Below are 26,161 nucleotides of genomic sequence, written 5' to 3'. Positions count from 1 at the left end.
ACAGAGCTCCAGAAAACATAATTGGAGCTCCAGAAAACAACAGAGCTCCAGAAAACATCAGCAGAGCTCCAGAAAACAACAGAGCTCCAGAAAACAACAGAGCTCCAGAAAACATAATTGGAGCTCCAGAAAACATCAGCAGAGCTCCAGAAAACAACAGAGCTCCAGAAAACATCATCAGAGCTCTAGAAAACAACACAGCTCCAGAAAACTTCATCGGAGCTCCACAAAACATCAGCAGAGCGCCAGGAAACATCATCAGAGCTCCAGAAAACAACATCAAAGCTCCAAAAAACATCCTCAGAGCTCCAGAAAACATCATCAGAGCTCCAGAAAACATCAGCAGAGCTCCAGAAAACAACATCAAAGCTCGATCATCAGAGCTCCTCTAAGAGCAAAGAGACCAGATTTAATCACCAAAAATCGACAAAAGATTCATAAAAATGTCTCCAGAGTAAAAATAAAGTGATCCACCTTTAATTATTCAGACTTCTAATTAACCTGTAGAATAATGTGTGTTTATCTGAACATTATCAACTAACATTTTGTTATCGTTTGTCTGGAAATAATCTAGAAGATCTAAAGATAACAAATAGTTTCTAAAAATAACAGATTTTACCTAGAGGTAAAAATAAAGAATGATGGAGGATTTGTTCTGAATTTTATCAAAAAGATTTTTGCTTTTGGAAGTGATTTAAGTGTTTTTCAAATATGTTACTGTTGTTTTTTGTTGTTTTTTGTTTGTTGTTGTTTGTTATTGTTGCCTGTTGTTGTTTGTCATGTTGTTTGTTTGTTTTGTTGTTGTTGGTTGTTGTTTACTGTTGCTGTTGTTTCTTGTCATCTGTTCTTGTCTATTGTTATAGTTTGTTGTTCATTATTGTTGTTTGTTGTTTTTGTTTGTTATCTGCTGTCGCTGATTGTTGTTGTTTGCTGTTGTTTCTTGTCCATTATTGTAGTTTGTTGTCATATTTTTGTTCATTTCCTGTTGTCATCTGCTGTCATTGTAGTTGTTTATTGTTGCTGTCTCTTGTTGTCACCTGTCATCATTCATTTGTTGTTGTTGTTTGTTGTGTACCTGTAGTGTCTGGGTGGGTGGGGCTGTGCAGCAGGGGGCTGCAGGACAAACTGCTGAGGACCATCGCTGCCATCAGCTCGTCCATGTCCACCTCCTGAGGACGCTGCTGACTGCAGGACAAAAGGTAAACAAGTAAACAGCAAACATGGAGGTAAACAGTAAACATAAACATGGAGGTAAACATTGAACATGAAGGTAAACAGTAAACATGAAGGTAAACAGTAAACATGGAGGTAAACATGGAGGTAAACAGTAAACATGGAGGTAAACATGGAGGTAAACAGTAAACATGGAAGTAAACAGTAAACATGGAGGTAAACAGTAAACATAAACATGGAGGTAAACAGTGAACATGAAGGTAAACAGTAAACATGAAGGTAAACAGTAAACATGGAGGTAAACATGGAGGTAAATAGTAAACATGGAGGTAAACATGGAGGTAAACAGTAAACATGGAAGTAAACAGTAAACATGGAGGTAAACAGTAAACAAACATGGAGGTAAACAGTGAACATGAAGGTAAACAGTGAACATGAAGGTAAACAGTAAACATGGAGGTAAACATGGAGCAAAACAGTAAACATGGAGGTAAACAGTAAAAATAAACATGGAGGTAAACAGTGAACATGAAGGTAAACAGTAAACATGGAGGTAAACAGTAAACATGCAGGTAAACATGGAGGTAAACATGGAGGTAAATAGTGAACATGGAGGTAAACAGTAAGCATAAACATCGAGGTAAACAGTAAACATGGAGGTAAACAGTAAACATAAACATGGAGGTAAACATAAACATGGAGGTAAACAGTAAACATGGAGGTAAACAGTAAACATAAACATGGAGGTAAACATAAACATGGAGGTAAATAGTAAACATGGAGGTAAACAGTAAACATGGAGGTAAACAGTAAACATAAACATGGAGGTAAACAGTAAACATAAACATGGAGGTAAACAGTAAACAGTGAATATGGAGGCAAACAGTAAACACGGAGGTAAACAGTAAACATAAACATGGATGTAAACAGTAAACATAAACATGGAGGTAAACAGTAAACAGTGAACATGGAGGTAAACAGTGAACATGGAGGTAAACAGTAAACATGGAGGTAAACATGGAGGTAAATAGTGAACATGGAGGTAAACAGTAAACATAAATATTGAGGTAAACAGTAAACATGGAGGTAAACAGTAAACATAAACATGGAGGTAAACATAAACATGGAGGTAAACAGTAAACATAAACATGGAGGTAAACAGTAAACATAAGCATGGAGGTAAACATAAACATGGAGGTAAACAGTAAACATGGAGGTAAACAGTAAACATAAACATGGAGGTAAACATAAACATGGAGGTAAATAGTAAACATGGAGGTAAACAGTAAACATGGAGGTAAACAGTAAACATAAACATGGAGGTAAACAGTAAACATAAACATGGAGGTAAACAGTAAACAGTGAATATGGAGGCAAACAGTAAACATGGAGGTAAACAGTAAACATAAACATGGATGTAAACAGTAAACATAAACATGGAGGTAAACAGTAAACAGTGAACATGGAGGTAAACAGTGAACATGGAGGTAAACAGTAAACATGGAGGTAAACATGGAGGTAAATAGTGAACATGGAGGTAAACAGTAAACATAAATATTGAGGTAAACAGTAAACATGGAGGTAAACAGTAAACATAAACATGGAGGTAAACATAAACATGGAGGTAAACAGTAAACATAAACATGGAGGTAAACAGTAAACATAAGCATGGAGGTAAACATAAACATGGAGGTAAACAGTAAAGATGGAGGTAAACATGGCGGTAAACAGTAAACATAAACATGGAGGTAAACAGTAAACATAAACACGGAGGTAAACAGTAAACATAAACATGGAGGTAAACAGTAAACATAAACATGGAGGTAAACAGTAAACATAAGCATGGAGGTAAACATAAACATGGAGGTAAGCAGTAAACATGGAGGTAAACAGTAAACATAAACATGGAGGTAAACAGTGAACATGGAGGCAAACAGTCAGCAACAAACAGACCTTCTGGGGACGTCGATGCAGGAGGAAACTGATCTGCAGAACGGAGATGATGACGGACCGTTGATCTGATCGACGCCTGAAGATTCACCTGCACACTGGAAGTACACCTGAGGGAGGAGTCAGACATGGATCAACCTGATTGGCCCACACAACTGTCAGTCAAACACAACTGCCTAATAAGGCCTCAGATGCTGAGTTTCCCCCTCAGGGACTTCCATGAGCTTTTATAAAGAAATAAAACTGATTCTGGGATTTTCTCCAAATTCTAAACCAGAAACTCCCAAAGACTCCCTGAACCTCAGAGGGACGATTCTGTAGTTTCCAGGAGACGAAAACAGGAAGTATAATTAAATGTTTCTAAAGAATCTCCATGGTAATGTCCACTAACTTCCTGGTTAGGTTTTTCTCACCTTCAGTCCAGGATGAACTCTGGATCTGCTGCTGGCGTGTTGTCCTGCTGCCGTTGCCATGGTGACGTCAGTCTCACCTGTCTCCAGGTGTGTGTGAGTCGGACAGGTGGAGCTCAGCAGCGCCCCCAGAGGAGAACGTTTCCCCAGACGAGTCTTTGGTAACATTTCTGCATGAAACACAAAAGTCTCAGTTATAACAAAACCTTATCACAGATATTGATCATATTATTGGTAAAAACGGCTGATCGCTCAGAGAACTTCATACACGAGGTGATGGAGAAACATCAACTGAGAAAAACCTGAAGATGGAACCATAACTCATTAGACACACACTGAAGGGTGTAGGAAGAAGAGTTGAAGGTACACAAAGAAGCTAATAATACAGGTATTATCATACAAAGAAGCTAACTATACGGCTAAATCCAGAGGGCTGCATGAAGTGAAACTAGCCTTAGCTGAAACTACAGCTAAGTTTAGTTATTAGTTATTCATTTTGATGACAATCTCAGACTGTTATTCCACATAAACAAAACAGCAGCTAAATCAATTCATATTGGAGACAAAAGCAGCTAAACTCTTGCTAACGGTAGCTAGCTTAGCAGATCTTAGCATGTGTTTCCATCATTGTTTGACTCCAGTTAGTTCACGCTGCCTTTCATAGTAAATTAATGTTATAATATTATAATATCAGCAGCATTTTGACAGATAAAACTTTATTCTCATCTCTGGTTGTTTCCTGCAGCAGCTTCAACAGCAAATAAATGTGGATTTAATAAAGATTTCCTGCTCAGTGAGAACTTTATTTACATGTACTTGAGCAGGATTTATACTGATAGACTTGTACTTGTACTGCAGTACTTTTACACGGGTCTCTGGTACTTTTACTGAAGGATGTTCTGCCGGGAAAACCTCAGCGACGGATTAAAGCTCTGAGAGAAATCACAGTGAGTCATTTACAGTCAGAGAGAGTGTGTGTGTGTGTGTGTGTGTGTGTGTGTGTGTGTGTGTGTGTGTGTGTGTGTGTGTGTTAATGTGTGTATTAGTGTGTGTATTCAGTAACTAACTGGTCAGAGGATTAAAGTGACGGCAGCAGATGGTTTCAGCTGTAAATCAACGGGTCTTCGTCCCGTTACATCTGTTAACGGTGACTACTAAACTCAGTCGCCGTGGCAACGCCATGAAACATGCCGAACGGTTTCCTGTTAATCAGTGACTCACAGTTAAACCAGTCTGCAGCTGAAACACAACCACGTACAGTAGGAAGAGAAACACTGAAACAGGCGAAAGTTTACGGACAAAAATGAAAACTGAAACAAACACGGAACTAGAAACACACTGCTGACAGAAATATGTCAAGAAGTATCTTCATTCAACCTGAGAAAACAAATAAATAAACATCCACGAAGCACTTTTTATTCAGTGAAGATAGCATCAAATGAATGATAAATCCAGTGTAGACATTGTTAATGTGGTAAATGACTATTCTAGCTGGAAACGGCCGATTTTTAATTCAATATCTACAAATCTCTCCCCAAAGTCCTGACTTAGACCCTTCAAGAACCTGTGGATTGATGAAGAAACAAGTCTGAGGCAAATGTAGTTACATTTGTTGTCTTTCTGCCTCAGGCTTGAGTCAGTAACAAACTGATAGTATGATAATATCGCCACCTCCATGCTTGGCGGAAGGCATAGAGTCCAGAGGAGTCAAAGACAAAAATAAACCAGAAGAATTGAACTGAGGCAGAAATGAGCAAATTTAACCAAATATTGACATTTTTGTCAGTATATTTATGATCCAGCAGATTTAGTCATATTTACAGGAGATCTTTAATAATTTTATGAAAGAACCAAAATACAGGATTCTATTTTTACTGTATTTTAAATATATTTCTACTGTATTTTTATTATGTTTTACTGTATTTTACAGTATTTTTATTATTTTTTACTGTATTTTAAATATATTTCTATTGTATTTTTTGTATATTTTACTGTATTTTTATTATATTTTACTATATTTTTAAGATATTTTAGTGTATTTTTACTCTATTTTGACTGTATTTTTACTATATTTTACTGTATTTTTGCTGTATTTTTACTATATTTTGACTGCATTTGTAAGATATTTTACTGTATTTTTACTATATTTTTTTACTATAATTTAAATGTATTTTTACTATATTTTTTTAATTGTACTTTTACTGTATTTTTTCTTTATTTTTTCATGTATTTCACTGTATTTTTATTATATTTTTGCAATATTTTTACTGTATTTATATTATATTTTTTCTGTATTTTTACTGTATTTTCACTATATTTTTTTCTATATTTTACTGTATTTTATTTTACTTTACTTTTTACACTCCCATTCAAAAGTTTGCGGTCACTTACAAATGACCTTATTTTTGAAAGAAAAACATTTTTTTTCCAATGAAGATAACATTAAATGAATGATAAATCCAGTGTAGACATTGTTAATGTGGTAAATGACTATTCTAGCTGTAAACAGCTGATTTTTAATGGAATATCTCCATAGGGGTACAGAGGAACATTTCCAGCAACCATCACTCCTGTGTTCTAATGCTACATTGTGTTAGCTAATGGTGTTGAAAGGCTCATTGATGATTAGAAAACCCTTGTGCAGTTATGTTAGCACATGGAGAAAAGTGGGAGTTTCCATGGAAAACATGGAATTATATGGATGACCCCAAACTTCAGAACGGTGGTGTAAATACAGATAGATTTAAGCAAAATAAATAAATAAATCAAAGTGCAATATACATATCTATCTGTCTATCTATCTATCTATCTATCTATCTATCTATACAAGGCGAAGGGTAAACAGGATAGTGAACAGAATTTGAAGTCATTAATCTTGTGATTTATCCTCTGATCTGTTCAGAGACTCGATCTGAAGCTCATCAGTTAAAGTTTCATCCTCTAAATGGAGCAGATTTCACTGTTTTAGGTTCATTTTAATCGTTTTTATTCTGCTATTTATGACTACTTCCTGTTCTAAACTCTCTCCTGGAGGAAAACATTTAAATCTGACTGAGACAAACTGATTAAATACAGATTTTAGAGTGATAAGATCTAATAAAATGCCTTGATGTGAGGAAAACACAGACAGTTTGTGGTTTAAAACTGTGTAATCGATCAGACTATTGATAATAAGAAGTTGATCAGTATTTTCCATCCAGATCCAAACACACCCCCGTCCGTCTGCAGCTCTCAGCCAATCAGATCCTCCAAACAGTCCTGAATGAACAACTGCAGCTAACAGCCTGAACTCAGAAAGACAAACCAAACCTTTAATCCTCTAAACACCAACAGAAACACTGAGTTCAGCTTCTCCACACCTGCACATTATTCTTATTATTACTGATCAGAAAAGAGACTTGAGAATGTGAATTTTCCCTGCCGTGGGGAGAAATAAAGGATTTATCTTATCTTATGTTCCAACTCTGCAGATCTTCACCAGACCTTCATCTGAGAGGAAACAGGAAGCAGGAGTTTAAATAAACAGAGGAATAACAGAATGTCACCAACCTGAACTCTGAAGAGCCAACAAGAAGAAGAAGCAGAAGAAGCTCAGCAGAGACTGCAGCTCAATGAGACTGAACACTGCAGTTTAAGACCAGCAGCAGAACCGGAGTCCAGGAAGACCAGGACCGGATCACGACTGGAGTCTAAACCAGATTCAGATTCAGAAAACTTTATTTGTCCCCAGGGGGCAATTCAAAAAAGGCACGTAGAGCAGGCAGTGCAACAATGACCTAATATTAAATAAACTAGACCAGATTTATAATCAGCTGGGAGTTTCCACCCAGTCAGGATTCAAAAGTCATAGAAAGAAGCTAACAACACAGCTAAAATCGTGGAAAAAAAGCTAACTATACAGCTAAAGTTATACAAAAATGATAACTGCACAGCTAAAGTCTTAGAATGAAGCTAATAACACAGCTAAAGTTACATAAAGAAGCTAATGACGCAGCTAAAGTTATAGAAAGAAGCTAACAACATAGCTAAAGTTATGCAAAGAAGATAACTGTGAAGTTAAAGTCATGGAAAGAACATTTTTATTTTTCTTCTTTGTTGTGTTTTTTGTGTTAAATCTCCAGAAACTAACCTCCAACATCCACATTAGTACGAAACCTCTGAACTGAGGAGACTCCGGGTCCACATCCGCTCCAGGATTTCCCATCAGCCCCCGCGGCTCCTCAGCCTTGTAGTAAACAAGAAAACCACGTGGGGAGGAGCTGGATGCTGATTGGCTGAGCTGCGCTGTGCAGAAACACACCCCACTGAGGTCTGTTGTTTATGGACTGAACACTGGAGTAGTACTACTGCAGTACTCTCACACTGTACTGCAGTACTCTCACACTGTACTTTAGTACTCTCTGATAAACTGCAGTACTCCTAAATAGACTGCAGTATTCTCATTATTACTGCAGGTTTTGCTACTACCAGCTGCTCTCTGGAGGAATTTTCTGTGTTTTTGCTGCTAATTTCATGTTTATGCCACCTGTGGAGGAATATATGGATCCTCTGAGTATTTGGTATTGCAGTACAGTGTAGTATGTGCAGCAGTGTAGTACACAGCAGTACGTGCAGCAGTGTAGTACACAGCAGTACGTGCAGTACTACAGTATGCTGCGGTTCTACTGTGTCCTCAGTGACAAAGAGCAGCTTGTAGGCGGAGAGAGAACTTAGTCATTATGTAATGTGTGTGTGGAGCTGCACGTAGCGCACACGCGCGCACACACACACACACACACACACACACACACACACACACACACACACACACACACACACACACACACACACACACACACACACACACACACACACACACACACACACACACACACACACACTCCCTCGTGCACTACGTGCCTTCACAGCACCAGACGCCTGTTTTTGTCCTGAGTCACAGTTTGACCCAGATTCTGTTTGTTTAAACTGATTCACAGCCAGCAGGAGGAGGAATCATCTGCTAGTTTGGATCTTCTGGAGGATTTAACGCCTCCATGGAACCAGAAGAACGTGGAGGAGAGGATCAGAGACGTCTTCAGTCAGCAGTTAGAATGATGGAAACCAGAGAAAATAAACTTTTCTTTCATTATTTATTAATAAAATTATAAAACTAATGTTGTCTCCTCCTCCTTCTGTGGAGGTTCTCAGTCATCCAGGTCCTGGTGCTGGTTGGAGCTTCTGGAGGTTCTCCTGAAGAACATTCACATAAAAATCATCCAAAATCCAGCAAATTTTTTTTGAATGTTCTTAAGAAACATTTTTTTTTCCACCAAAAAATGTTCAAAGATTTCCCAAAAATGTTGAAAATGTGGACATCAGAAGTTTCACTGTGAAAATCCATTTTTTCCCACATTTTCGAACTTTAAAACGGATCAATTCACCCTCAGGACGAGACGAGGGTAAAAGGGGAAATGTTGAACCATGACTTTGTGTTTTCTTCATGTTGTGTCTTCTGCTGTAACTAAAGCTTCTTCTGATTGATGTAATTCTGCAGTATTTGAGTCACCAGCTGGACTTTTCTGCTGAACTCTGACTCATAACCTCAGCAGGAAGTTACTGAAACCTTTTTCCTTCTGTCTTTAACATGATTCATCCCTGAAACCTGAACGCCTCCACAGTCAGCAAACCCTCCAAAGCTCCAACATTTTAGTCCCATTCAAAACTCATCTACACCAACGCCGTGTCTCTGGTTGGTTTTTATTCTTTAGTTTTACTGCAGAAACCTTTAAAAACAGTTAAACTTTCACCACAAACAATCTCAGTTCATCTTATTGAAGCAACACAACAATAAAAGGTTCATTTAAATATAAATATAAAACATAAAGGAGACTAAAAGTTGATGCATGAATTTGATTTTTACTGAAACAAACTGAGATCAAAGGAAGATTTACTGAATAAAAAGTGAATTTATCTTTTAAAATAAGGGAGTTCTGGTTTCCTCCAGAATAAATGTCGTCTTTTATCGTATATTTTTCATTTTCTGTCATGTTTTCGTTCATTACCTTTATGTGTCGTTTTCTTCTTCATCCTTTGGTTCTTTTCTTTTCTCTTTCTTTAACCTTTCAGACTTCATTTTGCAGCTTTTGTCATTTGAGCTTCGTAGTCAGTCTTCCATCCTTTAGCTTTCCTTCTTTCTTCCATTATCCTCCATTTTTTCTTCCATTATCCTCCATTTTTCTTCCATTATTCTCCATTTTTCATTCAGTATTCTTTCATTTTGTGCTCCAGTATCTTCTAATTTTCTTCCATCATCCTTAATTTTTTTCTTCCATTATCCTCGATTTTTTCTTCCATTATCCTCAATTTTTTTTTCATTATCCTCCATTTTTCTGTCAATATCTTCTGTTTTGTCTTCCATTGTTCTCCACTTTTATCCATTATCCTTCATTTTTTTCATTCAGTATTCCTAATTTTGTCTATTACCCTCCATATTTCTCCAATCATTCTTCCATTTTTCTTCATTATCTTCCATATTTTTGTCCGTGGACCTTCTTTTTTTCCTTCTACTATCCTTTATCTTCCACCTCTTGTCTTCTGTCTATCTTTGTCCTCCATCTTTTCCTTTTTGTCCTCCATTTGTTGCCATCCAGGGTTAGTTCATATCTGTCCGTCTGTCGGGTAGCGGAGGTTTAGGCTCCTCCTCTTCCTCCCTCCCCTTCGCCTCCTCAGGTGAGTCTCCAGGTAAACTACCAGGTGAGTCTCCAGGTAAACTACCAGGTGAGTCTCCAGGTAAACCAGCAGGTGAGTCTCCAGGTAAACTACCAGGTGAGTCTCCAGGTAAACCACCAGGTGAGTCTCCAGGTAAACCACCAGGTGAGTCTCCAGGTAAACCACCAGGTGAGTCTCCAGGTAAACTACCAGGTGAGTCTCCAGGTAAACTACCAGGTGAGTCTCCAGGTAAACCAGCAGGTGAGTCTCCAGGTAAACCAGCAGGTGAGTCTCCAGGTAAACCAGCAGGTGAGTCTCCAGGTAAACTACCAGGTGAGTCTCCAGGTAAACCAGCAGGTGAGTCTCCAGGTAAACCACCAGGTGAGTCTCCAGGTAAACCAGCAGGTGAGTCTCCAGGTAAATTACCAGGTGAGTCTCCAGGTAAACCACCAGGTGAGTCTCCAGGTAAACCACCAGGTGAGTCTCCAGGTAAACTACCAGGTGAGTCTCCAGGTAAACTACCAGGTGAGTCTCCAGGTAAACTACCAGGTGAGTCTCCAGGTAAACCAGCAGGTGAGTCTCCAGGTAAACCAGCAGGTGAGTCTCCAGGTAAACCAGCAGGTGAGTCTCCAGGTAAACTACCAGGTGAGTCTCCAGGTAAACCAGCAGGTGAGTCTCCAGGTAAACCACCAGGTGAGTCTCCAGGTAAACCAGCAGGTGAGTCACTGACGTTCGTCTTCTTACCGACTCGAGCGTAAACGGAGTTTAAATCTGCTGGTGGAGGAATGTCGGGATCTCCGCTCTGATTGGCTGTCAGTGATGATGCGTCGTTGCTGCTGCTCCGCCCCCCGTTGATGACATCGTAAACGTGGGCGGAGTCTGGAAACGAAGATTTTAAAAACTGGTCAGTATCAATCTGATTTATGTCATCTGCTAGCTGATAAATGATCTGTTTTTATTTAAATTTATGTTCATTTTTCTGCCTGTTTACTTGTCTGTTGACTTATCTGGTTATTTATCAGTTTGTTTATTTATTGTTTATTTGTTTATCCTTTTGTTTATCAGGTCAACAAGGCAAATTTTCTGTGGAAATTTTCTGCATTTTTTCTATTTTTTTCAATCAGTAAACATATTTATTTATTATTTATCTCTGTTTACTCATATGGTTAATTATCTGTTTATTTGTTTATCTGTTTAATGGGACAATTTTTTGCAGGAATTTCCTGTATTTTCTGCTTGTTTTTTTAGTTTATTAAATCTATTTATTTATTTTGGATATCTGTTCACATATTTATCTGTTTGTTTATTTATTTGTCTTTCTATTTTTTACCTCCTCATTTTTAACCTGATGTTTTTTTTATCTGTTTATTTATTTGTCATTTCATTCAGTTTATTTATTCATCTTTTTATCTATCGTTTTATAATTTTCTGCAGGAAATTTGACTCAAACTTTAAAGGGTAGAAAGGAGACAGAAAAATGAGCAGAAAGTTTTTAAAAAAAAGAAAAATTAAAATTAATAGAATAAATAGACTGATAAACAACCAGATAATTCAACAGATAAATAAAAACGGATCAGTTAACAGTTAAATCAATAAAAATGGTCACCAAATGAAACATTAATGAACAGACAAACAAACATGTAAATAAGTAAACAGAACTGTGGCTCTGTGGCGCCACCAGGTGGCTCCTCCAGGGAGGGAGTGAAACCGAAGTTTCCTCTTCAGGACGAGACTCTGAAACCACACAGGAAGAGAAGAATGGCATCATGGGAAGCGTAGTGAAGTTTATCCACCGTTTCAATTCAGTTCAGTTCAATTCTACTGAATCCATCTCAATTTAATGTAGTTTTATCATCAGACAAGATTTTAGAGTCGTTCTAGGCAGGTTTTAGGTCAGTTTGATCTTAGTTTGGACAAATTTTCATCATTTTGGACGAGTTTTACATAATTTTGAACAATTCAGGGTCATTTAGGATAAATTCTGAGTAATTCTGGACAGAATTAAAGTTAAAAACCTCTAAAAACTAGAACCTTGTCTGGTCCAACTTTAACATCAGATTCTACTTATGTTAGAACCTCAACAGTTGGAGAAATGTCGACCAAAGACTGGATTTTACTAGAAACATGGATCCATCCATAGATAAACACTTACAGGAACTTAATGGAGACACTATACCAGCCTGGATTGGAGGTTTTACACTTTTTTTTCCATTTTGAAGAACAAATAATTACTCATTGCTGTAATTTTGGACAGTTCTGCGTCACTTTAGACAATCTTTATCTTAATATGCACAAATTTCAATTATTTTGGGACAAGTTTTGGGCAATTTCAATTTTGAGTCGTTCTGGAGGATTAAAGTTAAAAACCTCTAAAAAATGGAACCTTGTCTGGTCCAACTTTAACCCATCAAATTCTACTGATGTTAGAGCCTCAATAGTTGGAGAAATGTGGACCAAAGACTGTATTTTAGTAGAAACATGGATCCATCCATAGATAAACACTGACAGGAACTTTATGGAGACACTAGACCAGCCTGGACTGGAGACGTTTTTCCACATTCATTACCAATTATTGTTGATTATTGCCATTTTGGACAGTTCTGAGTGATTCTAGGCAGGTTTCAAGTCACTTTGGACACATTTTGAGTAATTTTTGGTAATTTGAGTCCTTCTGACCAGGTTTCAAGTTAGTCTTTATCTTATTTTGGAAAGATTCTAATCATATTGGACAAGTTTCACATAATTTTGGACAATTCAGGGTCATCTTGAGTCATCTTGAACAAGTTTCAAGTCTAAATATCCAAAAAACTGGAACCTTGTCTGGTCAAACTTTCCATACATAAGATTTTTTTTTTTTTTAAATCTATTTTCAGGTCTAATAATTTAAGAATGTGTCTCCTGTTGGATCCATTCCATCATTCTGATCTACTATAAAATATTCTGTCTGTTCTCACCACAATTCATGGCTACTGGTTTTATTTCTGGAGATATTTAACCATTAAAAACTTCACAGATGAGAAGTTTTTGTTATAAATTAAAAATAGAGAATGTCCAGGTGTGAAAATGTTTCATAAAACTCAGTGTTTTTTTTAATCATTTAAGATGTTTAAGAATAAAATATTTCCTGGATTCAGTCTGTTTTCCTGAATAAACCGACCTGTTTGGCTCTGCGGTGCCCCCAGGTGGCTCCTCCAGGGAATGAATCCTCCTTCAGGACCAAACTCTGAACACAAACACAGGAAACTTTAGTTTAAATCTAATTTACCGACTTTTCTGACAATATTTTCATCAACTTCAACTGTAGTTTAATTACTACATTAATTCATTTAAAGGTAAATTCACTTCATGAAACTGGTTTGATAACTTCATTTTTTCACCTTTAACACCAGAGCAACATAAATTAAATCCTTGTTTTCATAATTACAATAATTAAATATTCTTCTACATAACATTTACATTCCAAGACAAACTGGTTTTGATGAAGAATGAATCTAAAAACTTCAATAATTAATTAATAATTTGATGTTAAAACGTCTTTTCTCCTTGATGTGAAGCTTGACTGAAGAATTCACTTTAATTTAACTGAATTATTACATTTAAAGACTTTAATTAAACCAGAAAACAAACAAAAACAAGTTCAACTATAGATGGAGAACTTTTATTTAAATCAACTTAAATTTAATGAACAGAAACTAGACTTTAAATTCCAGACGATGTTGAGTTGAAGCCACATTATCAAGCATCAAAATAATGTTGAATTTAAAGGTTTTTTCTAAGTCCGTCGTTAATTAAAGCGTTGAGATTAAATCCTCGGATGTTTTCTGACCTTTCTCGTCGTTCTGGATCTCATCGATCATCGGATTCTCTCTGCCTTCTTCCAGCTTCACCTGGAAATAAACAGAAACTTAAACTCATGTTTCATCCAGTCGACGTCTCCCAGGTTTAATATTTATTTAGAGCTTCTGTCTATTACCACTCTGATCAGAGACGAAGGGTTTCTGTCCACCTCCGGATCCTTCAGCTCAAAGGAACGTCTGGAAAACCAACAGGAAACATTGGAAAAGCAGATCAATAGCAACTAGATATTAACTTAGCATGTTTATTAAATGATTCATGGATGTAAAATGATCCTTTCATCATCTATAATCAAAAACTGTTGACAGTTACTGAAAAACTTGTTCCAAATGACGTGAAAGTCATCCAGAATCACATAAAAACTTGTTCAGAATTACTCAATATTGTTCAAAATAACACATAAATCATCCAAAATTGCTTAAAATGGTTAAAAATAACTTTTAAAAAATTCCAAAAGTTCTTAAAAACTTCTTCAAATGATACTAAATTGTCCAAAATTACATAAATGTGTAGAAAAGCAGTCAAACTTTGTCCAAGAGGACTCAATATTTGTCCAAAATGACACGAAAGTCCGTCCAAAATGACGACAATGTCTTGAAACTTGTCCCAAATGACAAAAAGCTCTTCAAAATATCTCAAATCCTGTCCTAAACAATTCAAAACATGTTCAGTATGTCTTGACCGTTCTCCAAAATGACCTGAAATGCATCAAAAAAACTTGTCCAAAATGTCTTGAAACTGTCATGAGTGATTTCAAATTTGTCTAAAATAGCAAACACATCTTTAAACTGACCCAAAATGAGTCCAAAATGACAAAAACCTCTTAAAAATGCTTCAACACTTGTTCTAAATAACTCCAAACTTGTCCTACACTGTTTAAAATATGACTAAAATGTCTTGAAACTTGTCCCAAATGAGAAAAACCTGCGTGACTAAAGCTCTGTGCTAAACCATTCAAAATATGTCCAAAATGTCTTGAATTTTCTCCAAAATTACTTCAAATTAGTCTAAATTGACAAACGCATCTTCAAACGGACCCAAAAGGAGTCTAAAATGAAAAAAAACCTCCCAAAATGCTTCAACATCTGTTCAAAATATTTCCAAACTTGTTCTAAACAATTTAAAATGTGACCAAAATGTCTTGAAACTTGTCTCAAATGACTGAAACTCTGTCCTAAATGACTGAAAACATGTCAAAAATGACTCGAATTTTCCCTAAATTACTTCAAATTTGTCCAAAATGACAAAAGCCTCCCAGAATGCTTCAACATCTGTTAAAAATAACTCAAAAGATTGTTGTTTATGTTTCACTAAACAGGTTTGGAATCATTTTGGAAAGGTTTTTGTCATTTAGATCAAGTTCCGAGTAATTTAGGGAACATTTTGAAGCATGTTTGATGAATTTCGTCTATTCTGTAGTTTTCTAGTCTTTTTGGACCCACCTCTATGGACTTCAAGGACCTGGAATGTTCTAAGTGAGACTAAACTTAAAGACTGGAAGCAACAAAGGAGAAAGTCCCCTGTAGAAAGTTCTAGAGTAGACCTACTGACAACTGGAGAAAGTTCTAGAGTAGACCTACCGACAACTGGAGAAAGTTCTAGAGTAGACCTACCTCTTGAACTTTCGTCAAGAGGTAGTATACTCTAAAACTTTCTACAGAGAACGTTCAAAAGTATACCTATCTCTTGATGAAAGTTCTAGAGAAGACTTTCTAGAGACATAGGTCTTCTCTAGAACTTTCTACAGGGAATGTTCTCCTCTATGGACTTCAAGGACCTGGAATGTTCTAAGTGAGATTAATCTTAAAGACTGGAAGCAACAAAGAAGAAAGTCCCCTGGAGAAAGTTCTAGAGTAGACCTACCGACAACTGTAGAAAGTTCTAGAGTAGACCTACTCCTTGAACTTTTGTCAAGAGGTAGGTCTACTCTAGAACTTTCTCCAGTTGTTGGTAGGTCTACTCTAGAACTTTCTCCAGTGGACATTCTCCTCTATGGACTTCAAGGACCTGGAACTCTGGAGATATTCCCAGTATGAAGGTAGAACTCTGATCATTGATAAAGTTACTGGAGATGAAGAACCAGATGTTCTGAGGAGGTTCTGAGGAGGTTCTGGTGGTGAATCGGTGACTCGATGAACTGACCTGTTGCAGTCGCTGCAGAGAGACATGAGGAAGACGAGGAGGAGGATGAGGAGGATGAAGAACCCGGCAGGTCCAGATGATGGGAACCAGAACCCGCTGAGTTCTGCTCCGACTGCAGCCATGATCCTGAACACAGTCAAACACAATATTCATATTTTCAGTGTAATTTTACTGATTATTATCTGTAATTTAACCAAACAGTTAAAACCATCAGACATCAGTGAACTGTTGAATAAACTCCAGCTAAAACAGGTTATGTTTTACAGCGTGTTTAAAGCTGAAGGTTAAATATTTGACTTGGGTGAACCGCTCCTACTGAAACAACAAATATCATTTAACGAGTAACTTCTGAACACTTCCTGAAGAATAAAGAATGTTCATGTGAATATCTGAAGCTGAAGGGTTTTATTTTTACCTGGAGTCAGTTTCAGCTGATCGACCACTGGAGTTTAATCATCCTGAAAGAATAAAAACACAACGATTCAAACATTCATCCTCTAAGAGATAATAGACAAAAAAGATAAAGATATACAAAATAACCCTAAAGATACACAAAACTACCACAAAGAGACACAAAACAACCCTAAAGATACACAAAACAACCCTAAAGATACACAAAACTACCACAAAGGGACACAAAACAACTACAAAGATACAGAAAACAACAAGAGACACAAAACAACCACAAAGATCCCTGGTCATTCTATAAAATGTATTTTTTTTTCATACTAAAACATGCATAAAACCGCTTCCTGAAAGTTTGTTTGAATATTTGAATCGTTGCTTTAGAACGTATGATTAGAACATATGATTTTATGTTTCTTTTATCTGTTTATCAGATTCAGACTCGTTTATTACCGTCCAGTAATTAACATTAGAGGACGAAACTACGAGGACGTGACGTTTAAAACAAATAAAAGACTAAAATCAGGCGTTTTACTGAGAATATTTCTACATTCCTTCATACCTCTGGAAGGCTAAAGATCACATTAACAGCAGAATAAAGACAATATGTGAGCAAAGACTGGTTCCTGCTCTAGTGGGACTAGTTAATGACTAGATAATGACTCGTTAATGACTCGCTAAGGACTAGATAAGACGTACCTGCAGGCAGCTCCGTTGGGTCTGAGATCCTGCTGAGGGTTTATCATTGACGAACTGAACAAACTGAGCTGCTGTTTGAGCTGCTTAAAGAGACACACACCGATATACACACTAATACACACTGATACACACACTAATACACACACCATACAAACACAAGTGCACAACGTCGCTGAATTCCGCTACTGAAAATATGAGCTGGAAAGTGACTTCCTGTTAAATTAAATGTGTTTTGGAAGGAAAAAAGAAAAATAAAATAAAAATAATAAAATCAATAATTAATAACAGGAGAGTTTCTGAACTGATTTGGACGATGAAGGCCACCGGATTCCTTTGAGTCTTGTATTCTTTAATATTTTAATCAGTCAGCAAATAAGTCAGACTTTTCCTAATCTGAATAAGAGTCTAGTTTTCATCTGACAATGAGACGGAACTGTTCTTAAAACATGTGAAACGACCAAAAATAGGAAAAGTTAAATATAAAAAGACAAAATTTGGGACTAAATGACACAAAACACACAAAATGTCAAAAATAAGGACAAAAGTGACACAAAACTAAAAAACAGGACTCAAAATGACTAAATTTACACAAAAATGAGACACAGACTGAGGAACCTCCACATTTAATACCTTCCTGTGCTCTGGTTTGTTCTGATTGGTGTTGGAGGTTTTGGGGGCGGAGCTAATTACAGCCAGATTTATGTATATTTACATGTCGTGGAGAAAACATTTACTGAGTCATCGGTTAAGAACTTTTATAAGTGATTTTATACGATGTCATTAAAACACCTTCAGAATAAAAGCTGCTGCCTGTAGCGCCACCTTCAGGTGTTTCACTTTATTCTGCTGCAGAATCTCTCAGGTGAACTCGATGAGACCAAACTGTGTGAGAACAAACTGAGTGAAACAGGAAGTTGGAAACATGGAAACGGAAACAAGAAGACGGAAACTTGGAGATGGAAACTTGGAGATGGAAACACAAAGACGGAACAGTCCACATGTTTCCGTCTTCATGTTTTTGTCTTCTTGTTTCCAACTTCCTGTTTTTTGTCTCTGCGTTTCCATCTTTTTGTTTCAGTTTCCATGTTTCCGTCTTCGCGTTTCCGTCTTCGGGTTTCCGTCTTCGTGTTCCCGTATTTTAGTTTTTTGTCTTCATGTTTCTATTTCCATGTTTCCGTCTTCATGTTTCCATCCTTATGTTTCCGTCTTCATGTTCCCGTATTTTGGTTTTTTGTCTTCATGTTTCTATTTCCATGTTTCCGTCTTCATGTTTCCATCCTCGTGTTTCCGTCTTCATGTTCCCGTATTTTGGTTTTTCGTCTTCATGTTTCTATTTCCATGTTTCCATCTTCATGTTTCCATCCTCGTGTTTCTGTCTTCATGTTCCCGTATTTTGGTTTTTCGTCTTCGTGTTTCTATTTCCATGTTTCCGTCTTCATGTTTCCATCCTCGTGTTTCTGTCTTCATGTTCCCGTATTTTGGTTTTTCGTCTTCGTGTTTCTATTTCCATGTTTCCGTCTTCATGTTTCCATCCTTACGTTTCCGTCTTCATGTTCCAGTATTTTGGTTTTTCGTCTTCATGTTTCTATTTCCATGTTTCCGTCTTCATGTTTCCGTCTTCATGTTCCCGTATTTTGGTTTTTCGTCTTCATGTTTCTATTTCCATGTTTCCGTCTTCATGTTTCCATCCTCGTGTTTCTGTCTTGCTGATAATCTCATTAATTCCAAATCAAACTGAACTTTATCAGCGGCTCCACCCGAACACAGTAACTGAAACTGAACGGCTGAGTGACTTGACGCACAGCTGCCAGAGAGAGATAACAAACACCACAAATACTACAACTCCTACCAATACCACAAATACTACAGATACTACAACCACTACAGCTGCTACTGGTCAGAAGAACAGGAACTGGGCTGATTCTGCTGTCAGGAAAACAAACAGTTCTCAAATGAGGAAGCTGCTTATTTAAAGCACCAGGAGTTATTTAATGCACAGCTGGAAGATATCAATTCCAATTTAGTGAAAATTATCATTTTATGAAGCTGTGAATATTATTCTGATGGTTGACAAAACAATTGATACTGTGTGTAAATGAAACTCTTAATGTTTGATTGAAAAAAAGGTAAATTGATGAATTTATCTTGATAACTTTGAACTCCAGATTTAAACTCTCCTCCTTTATGTAAACATTCCTGTTGGTTAAAACTCATACCTAATATCTGACATTATACAGTAATAAAAACTGATTTCCTGAACATAATTTTATTAGAAGTTATTTAAAGTTATAAACGTTGATGCAAACGGCTGCATTTCTAATTCGTTGTTTGGTTCAGACATTATTTCTGATATTCCAGCTAATAACAGGCTGTCAATAATCTTTTTGGAACGTGTTCAGTCTGATGATGCGTCTGGAAGTCGGGCTAAAACGGTTTTATTCTCTTTTGGATAATGAAAAAATAAGCTAACTACTACCAGCTCTTACAGTTTCTGGTGAAACTAAATTTAAAAGGTTCATGTTTCTGTGTTGAAGTTGATTTGACTAAATATCAGATTTTTACAGGGGAAAAAAATGGAAACCAGAAACTGTTGAAGTTCACTGAAGCAGAATCATAATGAAAACCTGCTGCTTCAAGGAGGAGAAACAAACCAAACTCACAGTGGTCTGTTCAAGGTCTCTGAACCTCCTCCTCCTCCTCTCTCTCTCTCTCTCTCCTCTCTCCTCCTCTCTCTCTCCTCTTCCTCTCTCTCCTTCTCCTCTCTCCTCCTCCTCCTCCTCTCTCTCTCCTCTTCCTCTCTCTGCTCCTCCTCTCTCCTCCTCTCTCTCCTCTCTCTCTCTCCTCTCTCTCTCCTATCTCTGCTCCTCCTCTCTGTCCTCCTCCTCCTCTCTCTCTCCTATCTCTGCTCCTCCTCTCCTCTCCTCCTGACTCTCACCACCGTCATACAGCAGCAGACCACCAGGCAGCAGAAGCAGCAGGAGGCCACCAGGAGGCGCTGTTCCCTGAAGCGTCTAATCAGCGCCGGCCGTCGCCACAGGAAGTCATGGAACAGCGCCTCCTGCTGGATCAGCGTGCCCAGCGCTGATAGGATGTGGGACAGCTGGTGGGCGTGGCCAATTATGTCATAGCGACCCGGGGCGAAGCGCTCCGGTACGGGACAAGAGAAGAAGAAGAAGGACAGCAGGAACAGCGCCACCTAGTGGAGGAGCAACAGGAAGTAGTTAGATGTGATTTTATAGCCAAATATTGACAAGGAATTAATTATGTATAAAAAATAAATAAATTTAGATTTTTTTTTACAGTTTTGACGTGTTTTTTCATAGTCTGCATGAAGATTGACTTTACTTTCATTTTTCCAGATATTATCTGTGTACTTCAAGGATCTGGAACTCTGAAGGTATTCATAGTATGAAGGTAAAACTTCATTAGATAAACTAAAGTTCAGTAGATCTGTGTTTGTTTTTCAGGTAAAGTAAAGTTGTGATGCAGCTGCACCACATGACTGATCAATAACCGTTAATAACCAGTTGATTGATGATCAGGTTTAGTATTTAGTGATCAATAACCGATAATAACCAGCTGACTGATGATCAGGTTTAGTGTTTAGTGATCAATAACCGATAATAACCAGCTGATTGATGATCAGGTTTAGTATTTATTGATCAATAACTGATAATAACCAGCTGATTGATGATCAGGTTTAGTGTTAAGTGAAACCGCTCCACCTGCAGGAGGTGCATGGTCCCTGCAGGGCTCCAGCTCTGGGCGGTGAGGCGTTGGACCAACGGACCGATGACCAGCAGGAAGCCGGTTCCGGTCGGAACCAGCTGGAGGAGGAACTTCCTGTTCAGAGGGTTCAACCGGTGGAAATGTAGCTTAGCGTAGCAACAGGCGGAGCAGCAGGACCAGGCCAGGAGGGCGGAGCCTGGCAGGAACACCTTAAAGCAGAGGCGGAGTTACGAACACCTGGACACTGACGGGGGAGCGGTGGTCATACATCCAACCAAAGATTATCAACCAACAAACATCCAACCAAAGAATATCAACCAACAAACATCCAATTAGACATCCAACCAAATATCAAACATCCAACCAAATATCAAACATCCAACCATCAATAATCCAACCATCAAACATCCAACCAAGGAATATCAACCAACAAACATCCAACCAAAGAATATCAACCAACAAACATCCAATTAGACATCCAACCAAATATCAAACATCCAACCAAATATCAAACATCGAACCATCAATAATCCAACCATCAAACATCCAACCAAGGAATATCAACCAACAAACATCCAACCAAAGAATATCAACCAACAAAAATCCAATTAGACATCCAACCAAATATTAAACATCCAACCAATAAAAATCCAACCATCAAACATCCAACCAAGGAATATCAACCAACAAACATCCAACCAAAGAATATCAACCAACAAAAATCCAAATAGACATCCAACCAAATATAAAACATCCAACCTTTAAACAGCCAACCAATAAACATCCAACCAATGAACATCCCAACAATGAACATCCAACCAGTAAACATCCAACCAGTAAACATCCAATATTCCAGCAGTCATAACATTCATCCATAAAACCATCCAACATCCAAGAACAACTCTTTTCCCAGCATGCTTTGTGTTTGTCCTTCCATTAAACTATCCAACCACAGAGCAACAAACCTTTCCCAGCATGCTTTGCGTCCAAGCAGCATCAGCGCTGTAGACGCTCAGAGCCAAAGCAGAGCCGTGTTGGAAGACGCCGACGGCAACGCTGTCCAGGAAGAAGAACCAATCATGAAGCTGCTCTGAGTGGGACTGGAACAGGTGAGCTGCAGCGCTGCAACAGGTAAGGAAGAGCCAGGTAAGACTGCACCAATCAGCATAGTTACAGTCACCATCAAACATCCAACCACCAAACATCCATCCATTAGACATCAGCGCTGGGAACTCAGGTTAGCTCTGCTGCATTAACCACCATCTTTACTTTTACTCTAAAACTCACCTGAGGTTTCAGGTGTTTCTGACTCACCTGCAGCTCAGGTACATGACAGCAGAGAACACGTAGAGGACCAGCGGCAGTGAGGCGGCGTCCAGGGAGAAGCCCTGACCTTCAGGACCCTGCAGCCGAAAGCCCAGAATTCCCTGCAGAGGTCAGAAAGCAGGAGGTCAAACATGGGAGCAGCAGATCACCTGATTTGTGACACCTGTAGAGTCTCACCCCTCCCCTCAGGACGGCGAACACGATGAACCTCAGCGCCACGCAGACGGCGGCCAGCAGATGGCTCCAGACGTTCAGCGTCTGGTTGTGGATCTGTAGGAGGCTGAGGACGTAGCAGCGCAGCGGCAGACCTGGAGGACGGTAACCCGACAGGACGAAGCGCTGCCGGAACAGAGGGGGGAGGTCCACGTCTCGGACCGGCGGCGGGAGGGACGGCAGGAGGCGGGACAGCCAGGGGAGGACGGAGAGGCACAGAGGGGGAGGGCCGAATGACACCAGAGGCATGATGGGAAATTCAGCTCTGGATGAAGGTAAAAGAAACTGATCATCACAGGTGTGTTGGAGTTACCTGTGGGGGAGGGGCTCTACAGGTGTGAAGTTACCCGTGGGGGAGGGGCTCTACAGGTGTGGAGTTACCTGTGGGGGAGGGGCTCTACAGGTGTGAAGTTACCCGTGGGGGATGGGCTCTACAGGTGTGAAGTTACCCGTGGGGGAGGGGCTCTACAGGTGTGAAGTTACCTGTGGGGGAGGGGTTAAACCTGTTGTGGTGGGTTTGGTGGTTACACAGGTAGGTGGGAGGACAGACAGGTGTGTTGATAGTTCTCAGAGGGTTAAACAGGTGATTTAGACAGGTGAGTAGGACTTCAGACAGGTGTCTACGGGTTAGACAGGTGAGTTGATGTGAAGTTAGATCGGTGTTTTTAGGGGTAGGCAGGTGTGTAGGTAGCTGATTGGAATTTACATGTTTATCTTACCATCACTACCTACCAGTGACACATAACCATCAGACAGAAACCCTGCTGTAGTTTACTGCAGATTCCCCCTTAAATCTGACAGAGGACACCAGGACAGAGGACACAAGGACAGAGGACACCAGGACAGAGGACACAAGGACAGAGGACACCGGTTAACTTCCTGCCAGGAGCAGCGAGTGCAACAGGCTCCGCCTGCCCACCTTCAGAACTACCTTTCCAGGACATTCAGTTTTCCAGTGGCTGCTACCTCTACTGTAGTTACATATTTCATTCTGATCAACCTGCGTGTGGCTCCAAACACACCTGTCTCTTCTATTCTAACCTGCTGACTGATATTTACCCCCATCCAGCTCTGAAGCCACCTTGATGTGTTAACATCAAGGTGGTCATCTTCCAGTCGCTGCTTCCTCTACTGTCCTTATGCTCACTAATATAGACAGCAATGTGAGGAGGAACCAAGTCCTTGAACTGCTCCAGGGTCATTAAAATACAGAGAACGTCAAATGTATGAACATCTAGTGAAGAACACCATCGATGGAAATGAGTCGTCACCTCTCTGGCAAACTCCATGTGAGTCTGAGGACCAGACTTCTCAAACATTAAGGTCGAGCTGCTCAGAGCAGCTTCACCAGAACAGCCTCAGAGTCTAAACAGCCTCAACAGCCTGAACTTTAGGCTGGAGAACTCCTACATCCAGTAGATTTACCTTCAAGGTGTGTTTCATGTTTTCTTTAGATCTTTTATCACCAACATCCATCTTGAAGTATTCTGCTATTTTCACTAGCTGCTCCCTGAACAACAATCCAGGAACTTCTCTGATGGAGCTCTCAGAAAACCCTCCACTGAAGTCACGACTCAGCAACAGATACAAACCTGGTTACACTACTGCTGTCTAACAGTAAAACCTCTGCAGCTAAACCAGCTGGATCGTCACCGTGATTCCGTCCCTCGAACTGCCTCAACAGAATCTACCTGAACTCCCCCCAGTCTTCAGGTGCTACTTATGGTGGGTATTTATGCACTAACTCCTGAAGGCCCAGTGAAGCCACCGAGGACCAGCGACTCCACCTGCAGCCTCAGATGTGCTCCTGAAACACCTGCTCCAACCACGTTCCCACCACACTACCGACCCCCCAACGGACTCCAAGGGAGTTCACTCTGAAGCCTAACAGAGACAGAACCACAGCGACTGTCCACCACTGTACAGCTACAGAAACACCAGCATCACAGCCTGGCGACAACCTGTCCTCTGAGCCAATATACAGAATAATTAACTTAACAAGAGCTGCTTCTTAACTCCAGAAAACCCTCACTGACAACCAGAATATGCAGTTCCTCACAAAACGCCAGCCAGCCACAGACCTTTAACCCTCCTGTTGTCCTCATTTATGGGCACCAAAGAATATTGCTTCCTTGTCTGAAAAAACTAAAAATTCAGCCAAAAAAATTCCCCAAATTTCTGAAAATTTGCAAAACCTTCATGAAGAAAACTCCAATAATTCCTTAAAAGTTTCCCTTAAAAGTTTTTTTTTTTTAATCCTTCAAATTTGGCAAGAAAATTCTTGTAAATATTTTCAAAAAATTCATAAAAATCTTCCAAAAAAAATCCTAAAAAAAATCTAAAGTGATTCCAGTGAAATTTGCTGGATTTTGGTTGATTTTTATGTGGCTGTTCTTAAGAAACATTTTTAACATTTTTTTTCCACCAAATAATGTTCAAAGATTTCACAAAAAATGTTGAAAATGTGGACATCAGAAGTTTCACTATGAAAATATGTTTTTTTCCACATTTTCAAACTTTAAAACGGGTCAATCTGACCTGCAGGACGACACGAGGGTAACTGGTTTAAAGTGTTACAGCCTGGATCAAGGCTGGAACAAAACAAGGAGACAAACACAGTGTGACGACTAAAAATGATTTAATGTCACCAAACAATCCAAAATGTGCACAACAAACCACAAACGCAAAACCCAGGAGCACACGGCTGAAGCTCCTGTCAGAGCTGCAGTCGGAGGAAGGAAGGTTCTATAGAGCTGAACCACCTGATCTCAGGTGTGACTCATCAGCTGACGACCCTCAGCTCCAGAAAGACAGCAACACCTGTCCAGCTCAGAATTATTAATAACAGCCTTTAAGCTACAAATATGTGAAATTAGATAATAAAAGACCAAAACCTGCACATTTATACATTAATAATTGTATTCTTGGGGTCTGCAAGAACTTCACTGTTTAGAAACTCTGTTCTCCCTTATGAAGTACAACAGACTCTTTAAACTTTGCACAGAAACTGAAGCTAAAGATGCTTTAAAGTGGATTATCACAGATTGTTTCAGATATTATCTCTTTGTCGGTATGAAGCTCTAACTCTAACAACAGGTAGAACCAACGTACCTGCAGAAGAAGTTGTGCTGCTTCCCTGCGTTAGAACCTCAGTGTTCTGTTGGTTCTTAATGCTGCAGATCGTCACATGAACACAGACGTTCTCCAACGCTCACAATGTGTTTCTGTTTCCACTAATTACAGCAGAATTCTGCCTGAACGACTTTTACAGACGTCATGAGACTCAAACACACGGAAACCTTCCTGCAGCCACTAGACGGCAAAAAGCTCCACAAAGGAACGTTTATATTCCTGAATGACAAAACAGAATGTTTATATTCCTGAATGACAAAACAGAACGTTTATATTCCTGAATGAAAAAACTGAACGTTTATATTCCTGAACTAAAAAACAGGAACATTTATATTCCTGAATGAAAAAACAGAACGTTTATGGAACATTTATATTCCTGAACGAAAAAACTGAACGTTTATGGAACATTTATATTCCTGAATTTAAAAACAGTCCAACAC

At 38.8% G+C, this 26,161-nt stretch overlaps 3 protein-coding genes across 7 annotated transcripts in view; all 3 read right to left on the bottom strand.

The window, feature by feature from the left end:
- LOC111578897 (zinc finger protein 395-like) overlaps positions 1 to 10,139 on the bottom strand; it is a 17,157-nt gene extending 7,018 nt beyond the window's left edge. Inside the window, exons 1-4 of one of the 2 annotated variants that reach the window (XM_055007677.1) lie at positions 9,575 to 10,139; positions 3,537 to 3,703; positions 3,127 to 3,233; positions 1,076 to 1,185 (exon numbers count right to left, since the gene is read on the bottom strand). In XM_055007677.1, the coding sequence (XP_054863652.1) occupies positions 1,076 to 1,185; positions 3,127 to 3,233; positions 3,537 to 3,703; positions 9,575 to 9,599 (409 nt within the window). In that variant the 5' untranslated portion in view covers positions 9,600 to 10,139. Of the gene's footprint in view, positions 1 to 1,075; positions 1,186 to 3,126; positions 3,234 to 3,536; positions 3,704 to 7,082; positions 7,241 to 9,574 lie in introns of those variants that run through there. The other variant, XM_023285877.3, reaches the window with a different exon arrangement.
- Positions 9,251 to 18,412, bottom strand: LOC111578895 (uncharacterized). Of its 2 annotated transcripts, XM_023285874.3 has the most exons (8): positions 17,322 to 17,776; positions 16,633 to 16,675; positions 16,218 to 16,343; positions 14,194 to 14,254; positions 14,047 to 14,107; positions 13,378 to 13,443; positions 11,880 to 11,954; positions 9,251 to 11,099 (listed from the first exon to the last, which is right to left on the bottom strand). In XM_023285874.3, exons 3-8 carry the CDS (start codon positions 16,337 to 16,339, stop codon positions 10,165 to 10,167), a joined length of 1,320 nt encoding a protein of 439 aa, XP_023141642.2. In that variant the 5' UTR covers positions 16,340 to 16,343; positions 16,633 to 16,675; positions 17,322 to 17,776; the 3' UTR covers positions 9,251 to 10,164. The 2 variants fall into 2 exon arrangements, with proteins under 2 accessions (XP_023141642.2, XP_035811211.2); XM_035955318.2 differs by lacking the exon at positions 11,880 to 11,954 and having other exon boundaries at positions 17,322 to 18,412.
- Positions 17,929 to 26,161, bottom strand: LOC111578888 (membrane progestin receptor beta-like). Of its 3 annotated transcripts, none has more exons than XM_055007874.1 (7): positions 25,701 to 26,161; positions 23,322 to 23,383; positions 22,554 to 22,854; positions 22,365 to 22,477; positions 22,016 to 22,172; positions 21,047 to 21,259; positions 17,929 to 20,517 (listed from the first exon to the last, which is right to left on the bottom strand). In XM_055007874.1, exons 3-7 carry the CDS (start codon positions 22,836 to 22,838, stop codon positions 20,218 to 20,220), a joined length of 1,068 nt encoding a protein of 355 aa, XP_054863849.1. In that variant the 5' UTR covers positions 22,839 to 22,854; positions 23,322 to 23,383; positions 25,701 to 26,161; the 3' UTR covers positions 17,929 to 20,217. The 3 variants fall into 3 exon arrangements, with proteins under 3 accessions (XP_054863849.1, XP_054863817.1, XP_054863875.1); XM_055007842.1 differs by having other exon boundaries at positions 23,309 to 23,383; positions 25,701 to 26,160; XM_055007900.1 differs by lacking the exon at positions 23,322 to 23,383.

This window comes from Amphiprion ocellaris, chromosome 1, assembly GCF_022539595.1.
Source record: "Amphiprion ocellaris isolate individual 3 ecotype Okinawa chromosome 1, ASM2253959v1, whole genome shotgun sequence".
Taxonomy (NCBI): Eukaryota; Metazoa; Chordata; class Actinopteri; family Pomacentridae; genus Amphiprion; species Amphiprion ocellaris.
Note: the sequence above shows the minus strand (reverse complement) of the source record. Positions and strands in the feature narration are given on the sequence as shown.

Coding starts and splice junctions, on each gene's coding strand:
- LOC111578895 (XM_023285874.3), bottom strand. CDS start 16,339: ATGGCTGCAGTCGGAGCAGAACTCAGCGGGTTCTGGTTCCCATCATCT. Junction 13,444..14,046: donor GATCCAGAACGACGAGAAAG/GTCAGAAAACAT, acceptor GTTTGTGTTCAG/AGTTTGGTCCTGAAGGAGGA. Junction 11,100..11,879: donor GGTGGCGCCACAGAGCCACA/GTTCTGTTTACT, acceptor CTTCGTTTCCAG/ACTCCGCCCACGTTTACGAT.
- LOC111578888 (XM_055007874.1), bottom strand. CDS start 22,838: ATGCCTCTGGTGTCATTCGGCCCTCCCCCTCTGTGCCTCTCCGTCCTC. Junction 22,173..22,364: donor GTCATGTACCTGAGCTGCAG/GTGAGTCAGAAA, acceptor TACCTGTTGCAG/CGCTGCAGCTCACCTGTTCC. Junction 20,518..21,046: donor GGACCATGCACCTCCTGCAG/GTGGAGCGGTTT, acceptor CTCCTCCACTAG/GTGGCGCTGTTCCTGCTGTC.